At 36.4% G+C, this 6,349-nt stretch overlaps 1 protein-coding gene across 3 annotated transcripts; it reads right to left on the minus strand.

Moving 5' to 3' along the window:
- Positions 1-2,264: 2,264 nt before the first annotated feature.
- Positions 2,265-5,718, minus strand: LOC131034886 (transcription termination factor MTERF2, chloroplastic). 3 transcript variants are annotated; one of them, XM_057966493.2, is made up of 3 exons: positions 4,645-5,718; positions 4,181-4,512; positions 2,265-2,685 (listed from the first exon to the last, which is right to left on the minus strand). In XM_057966493.2, the coding sequence occupies exons 1-2, from the start codon at positions 5,515-5,517 to the stop codon at positions 4,336-4,338; spliced, it is 1,050 nt and encodes a 349-aa protein (XP_057822476.2). In that variant the 5' UTR covers positions 5,518-5,718; the 3' UTR covers positions 2,265-2,685; positions 4,181-4,335. The 3 variants fall into 3 exon arrangements, with proteins under 3 accessions (XP_057822476.2, XP_057822475.2, XP_057822473.2); XM_057966492.2 differs by having other exon boundaries at positions 4,255-5,708; XM_057966490.2 differs by having other exon boundaries at positions 4,181-5,704.
- Between the last annotated feature and the right edge of the window lie 631 nt (positions 5,719-6,349).

Raw genomic sequence — 6,349 nt, forward strand, 5'->3', positions numbered from 1 at the left:
CCGGTAAACAACCATAACAGCTAGTGTTGACATCAATGACAAAACATCAATGCAACACATAATCAATTCTTTCATATTGCCAACAATCTCCTCTTTGGGCATTGCTGGCAACACTAGATGTGAAAAACATCCAAGTGCCAAGAAATGCCAACAATCTCCTCTAAAGGATATAGCGATGAAGCTCTGAACCAATTCTGAATCAAGAGACCAAATACCACCAAACTCCCCCTGAGGAGTGCAATCAATCTGAAAAATAGATAGCATTGTTTTTTCACATATATCTCTCCCCCTTAATGTCAATTTCTTATTTTTCACATAAATCTCTCCCCCTTTGACATCAATGCCAAATATATGACATAGATATCAAACAAAATATGAAATCTCTAAATCTCAAGGCTGACTACTCCCCCTAAGTAGTAGCATTATTTTATCAATCCAGAACAAAAGATAGTTCTGATAATGCATACCAGACTGATTGCACATCTGCATCATTTAAGTCTCTAGCGGAGGGGTAAAACCCCCCAATCTGTCTCTTAAATGCTCAAACGATTCTCGTGACAAAGGTTTAGTGAAGATGCCTACTATTTGTTCTTTAGTGTTCACATAAACCAATCTAACTTCTTTTGCTTCGACCTTTTCCTTCAAAAAGTTATATTTGATTGATATGTGCTTAGTCTTGGAGTTATCCTTTTTACTGCACTTTCATGATTTTCTCTTGGATTACTTTGATATTTTAATACAATACTAATTGCATTCATTATATTCGATCAAGTCTAAGTTAAATATAGCAAACCACCAATCATGGATTTATATCCTGTAGGATTTACTGGAGGGGATACATCTCTAATTGACAATTTTTCACTTGTAACCATAGGAGTATTAACCGGTTTGGAATTTTCCACATCAAACTTCTTCAATAATTCTCTTAGATACTTAGTTTGACAAATAAAGATGTCTTTGTTAGCTTGAGTAATTTGCAAACCTAGAAAAAATCTTATTTCTCTAATCATAGACATTTCAAATTCATTATTCATATTATTAGAGAATTTTATGCACAATTTTTCTTCACCTCCAAAAATGATATCATCAACAAATACTTCAATAATCAAAATATCATCATGCGCAATCTTGTAATATAATTACTGTCAGCATTACCTTTTGTAAAATCAAACTTCAAAAGATACTTATCCAACCTTGCATACCAAGCTCTAGGAGCTTGTTTTAATCCATATAGGGCTTTCCTTAATCTGCAAACCATGTTTTTATCATATGTCAGTAAAAAGCATGTATATCTGTAGCATACATTTTTGACTCTTCGTGGTCTAGTACAGACATGAGAAACTCGTTATGACGTATATTATGTTAAATTGTCTATAATACAAAAAACTACCCACTTTAGCTTTATCTATGAAATGCAATCAACAAAAATCACAAAATATTGATACCAATCAAATTATTTCTACTCCAATGCAATTTTTTATTGAAATTCCTTATAAAAACCAAAGGGTTTCCATCCCTTAATCTTGAGGATCAATGGGTTCATCCACTCACTGTAGTCTTTAACAAGTTTTTGTCCATGGAAGATGTGTAGAACACAAGTGCTCTAGAGAAGATATTTTGTATTATAATGAATAACCCAAATGAGAATTTTTCATCTTTCATATGTTGGTTGCCCAAATTGGGCACCCAAAATCCCGCACAAAGAATTGAGAGGGAAAACAATTTGATCTTAAAATTTGGTCCCGCATTGTAACTATCAACCAAATATAGTAAGAAGATAATATCCCAGAGATGCTCTAGAGAATGTCAATTAACTATCAATTAACTCTCAAAGATTCCCAAGGCCCCATTCAATTGGAGACAATAATATAACATTTCGTTGTCTTATAAAATTAAAAACTTCAAAACAATTATGAATATTCAGATTATTATTTTTCCTTCCATGGACCAATTCAACTTGATATGTGAGATATATAAATGCAATTGCTGGGATGGTATACTTATACAATAAATGAACTATTATGGTTGATTTTTTTTGTTGTTTAAAACCTTGTTTGGGTTTGTTGTGGATTTTCTAGGTTTGGTCATATGTGGTTCTTCATGTGTCTTTTTTATTTGCGTCTTAGGTCAAATAAATGCTCCTTTATAGAATAAAAAATTTAAGTCATTTCACAACACAATTCATGATTTCTCATGAAGATGTTTAAGGCAAATTAATCCAAACTTATGTGAACTGCAATTGATTTTATTCGTTACAAATCATCTAAACAAAAAGATTTAAATATATTATAACATGTTTGAATGATTGTTTCATAAATTACAATGTTCAATGAAGCTTGAATCCTGTTTGTCTCTATATCTTTCTATATGTCTCTATATCTTTCTACTATTATAATCAAAATGCCATCTTTTGGTGATATCCTCGTAGGACAAGACTTCCCTACATTGTAATTTGTATGGTACGGATCTTTCAGCAATTATTAATAACAGTATAAACATCAGCAAACATGTCTGAATTTCACCAAGTGTTAGAGGGCTACATCACTTCCTCTCCAAATCCTGTCATTTTCCAATATTACAATATTACAATTTCGCAGCAGAGATCTTCAAGACTCCTCTTCCCTTGGCTCTCAAACAGGCTCCAACATAACTCATAGACACAAAACTTGGGAATAAACCCTGTCTCTGAAAATGAAAACAGTACAGAATACTTTGTCCATCATAAGACCAAAAAAACAAGTTGAATTAAAATACATAAGGAAACTCAAATCTGCAGAGGAAACAAGAAATATCAAGAAAACTGAGCCATATCATTCGAAACTGATTTAGATATATTAATCCCTCATGAGCTATAAGCAGTTTAGCGTGCAGTTAAGATATACTGAATTATATCACTCCTTCATATTCAACGAGATAAAGATTACGCCCCAAACACACCGAAACAAAGATTTTTCCCACACTAAACAAAGAAACTTTTTCTCCAAAAACAAAAACAAATCTACTCAACCAAAACCGCTTCCTCCACACTAAAAAGGAAAGCACAAGGCAAAAAAAAAATTGTGTTTCATACAATCTTGAAGACAGGCTATGATATTTAAAACACAAATAAAACTATTTATTAAGAAAAGGAAAATAACTGTCAATTTTAGATGCATGTCATACTGCTTTAGATGGCTGTATGTAGACTAGAGGGGAACTAATTTAAAAGGTATTACTCGATTATGAATTGGTATGGTCTTACAGGATTTCACAGTGAAAATCGTAGCATGCTTAAAACCATAATTTACAAAGACCGAACCAAGCCAGTAGCAGTGAGTTGCGCTGCCCTGACTAGGTCAACTTGAATGAGTTTGACAGAAATCTGGAAAGCCCTCTACATTTCCATGTTACTCTGAAAAATTTGTCTGAGATTTGATTAGTCTTGAGAGCATTTTTTTAAGACATTATTAAAAGCCTTCAGGTTTTTAAGGTTAAAACCCTCATCTTCATTTATGGCATTCACTTTTTCTAGTATCAACTTCTTTAAACCCTGAGCAATTTGTTTGATGTATCAATGACCACAAATTCATTGGCTCATAAGCAATTCCTCCCACTGATTTTGTCCTAGATGTAAGACAGCGAGTAGTCCATTGAAATTTAGGAGTTTCCAGCTTGCTCCACCATTTTGAAAGAATTTACAGATTTGACTCATATATTATTGATCTTATCCTAAATTGGAATCCATAAAAATCCAATTTATTTTGAAAAGCAAGTTTGCCTAGTCAGGGCCTGAAATGACCTGGAGCCCCAAATGTATAATTAAAACCAACTGCTAATGAACTTCCACTGTAAATGGAAGAACCTACTGGTCTTGTGTACAGATTTTAACAATTTCTTTGAAGGACATAGATGACAATCTTAAGAAAAACTGAATCGGGTATTCTAAATGATACTACATCAAACTCAAGGTTACAGCTTCCGAAAATATTGGGAGGCTGGAAAACTTGTTTGCTGAAAATTATGTTTAACTGTTCACTCCTTCCTCTAGCATAACCCTCATTCCAAACACAATGATGCGAATTAATGAAATGCCTTTCACATGCAACAAAACTTATATTAAATAGTCACCAATTACATCACACTGAATGACTGCAGTGAAAGCAATTAGCTCACTTAAAAAGTCAGTAACTAATATGCATACCTTGCTTGAAGAACAATCAGACAGAATGCAGGGCAGGGGAATATGGACGTAGCTTGTGCTGTTAAATATCGTACCTCCAGAAATGCAAAATGCCCAAAGCCAACACCATGACGAGGAGGGCCTGCCTCTCACTGTGTCCTTCCCAAAAATACAAATCAGCATTGGATTGAGCTCTTTGTGTGGTTGGAGGCCTTAGAGATGGCATTTTCATAAACCATCCACAGTGTTGTAGATTCAGGATGTCCTCTGATAATATTTCTAACAAACCTTTCCTCTGGCATCTTCAATACTGACAAAAGAGAAAGGCTCGAGACATTCATGGCTTTGATTTTCTGCCAAACTAGAAACCTGGGCCTCATAACCTTTTCCAAATTTAAATGCAACAAGCAGGTGTGCTTCACTATATAATTTGCAGGGAGCTCCATGTCTTTAACTACAAAGTTCATCGTTTCACGAACTCTTACCTTGGAGTAAAGAAGCACTTGAGGTGCAGGCCGACATACTTGCCAGGTTTCTTCAGCCGAGAGTCCGCAGAGTTGGAGATTCTCTATCTTGGCCTTCAGCGTTTCGATGCGGCTAATAGCTACTACACCTACAATAAATGTGTACGCCTTGCTTTCTTTGGCGACGCCAATCTCACGAATGAGATCAACTTGGGCAGGCGTTAGAGAAGAGCGTTGCAGAATGTCCGGTCTATGACGTAAGAGTCGGAAGAGCTCCGTGCCCTGAAAACCCCATCTCTCCCAGAAAACAACCGAGGGCTTCAGGGTTTTCTCCAGATCATAACTGAAAATGGAGGGAGCCCTAAGCAAAGATTTGATGAGGAACTCCTGGGAGTGAAATAGATTCTTAAGAAACTCCATCTTGGGAAGAAGGGTGTTCTCGAGGCTGACGCTCAAGATGTATGGATAGCTCGCCAAAAGCTTCGCCAAAGTTTCACCTTGAAAGCCGAAATCTTCCAGCAGTTTGATTTTGGGTTCCAATATTCTTTCTGCACTTGTGCTGATTATTGGCGGCTGTGACATCATTATCTTAGCGATTTGGACTTGAGAGCAGCCGTATCTGTTCAACATATCAACAAACTGCTCGACCTTGTCGAGGGTTTGAAGGCTCTGCAAGGAGGGATTTCGTTTAAACATCCGAGTGATGTCGGCTGCAGACATGTTAAATTTGGTGGAGGCAAAGTGTGAAAAGAGGTTCTGCGAATAAGCATGGGTACTGGTAAGGGTGGAATACGCATTGCGGAAATGGAATGGAATGATAAACAGTTTGCTGCGTAACATGATGTTCCTGGAGTTCTGCAACAATAGGGTTCTAATGAGATAAAGAGGCCTCATCTACTACGAGGAATCTACCCAGAGAGCTACTTAAAACCACAAAACAAGAATCAAACCAATATTGCAAGGCAAGGGAAGGTCAGGGAGCCTTACCCAAATAGGAATTTTTCAAAAGATTTAGTCGTAGGGTTGAAAGCTAGGTACTAGGGTTTTAGCATCAACTGGTACTTATCCTCTCAAGTCCACTAGTAGTCACATTTAAGATCATGTTTCTATCGTGGATATCATCAAAAAATACCATGAAGAACCCTTGTGCATCAGGATAGATTTGCACATCCTTATTCAATAAAGGGCCCCAAATTTTTGAAATCCATTTGTTTAAATCATTGAAGCTTGGCTAGAAAACTCGGAATCTTCCTATTAAACCCAATTTTGCAAAATGTCTTTTAGTTACTACCATTTCATGCTCCATCTCCTCAGTTAGAATTATTGTTATAGAACTAGCATTCTGATTTGGCATTTTTAAGCTATCACCTTCGAGAATACAATCATTATTATAACTTTCCTCTCTATAAAACCCTTGTCTCTTTACAACCTCTACTTGCCCTTTTACCTCTCTCCCCTTGTGCCCATATAACCTTGCCTCTAAATGGCCTCCAAATCAGTCCTCTTTGGCACTCCAACTTCCCTATTGCATGCTAGTCCTCTTTGGCACTCTAACTTCCCTATTGCATGCTCGTTTACAGCTGCATGCATGAATCCCATTTGTGCAATTTCTATTGTGAGAGATTTACCCTCTTTTCACCATATGTCTATGGGGCAACAAACAATCCCCCAACATCGTGCTTTGCCACCTACCAAAGGAAATTGCAGAAGTGTTGGAAGATCACCC

Source organism: Cryptomeria japonica, chromosome 10, assembly GCF_030272615.1.
Source record: "Cryptomeria japonica chromosome 10, Sugi_1.0, whole genome shotgun sequence".
Lineage (NCBI taxonomy): Eukaryota > Viridiplantae > Streptophyta > Pinopsida > Cupressales > Cupressaceae > Cryptomeria > Cryptomeria japonica.

Bases quoted from the DNA above. Each gene is read 5' to 3' on its own strand.
- LOC131034886 (XM_057966492.2), bottom strand. From the start codon at position 5,517: ATGAGGCCTCTTTATCTCATTAGAACCCTATTGTTGCAGAACTCCAGG.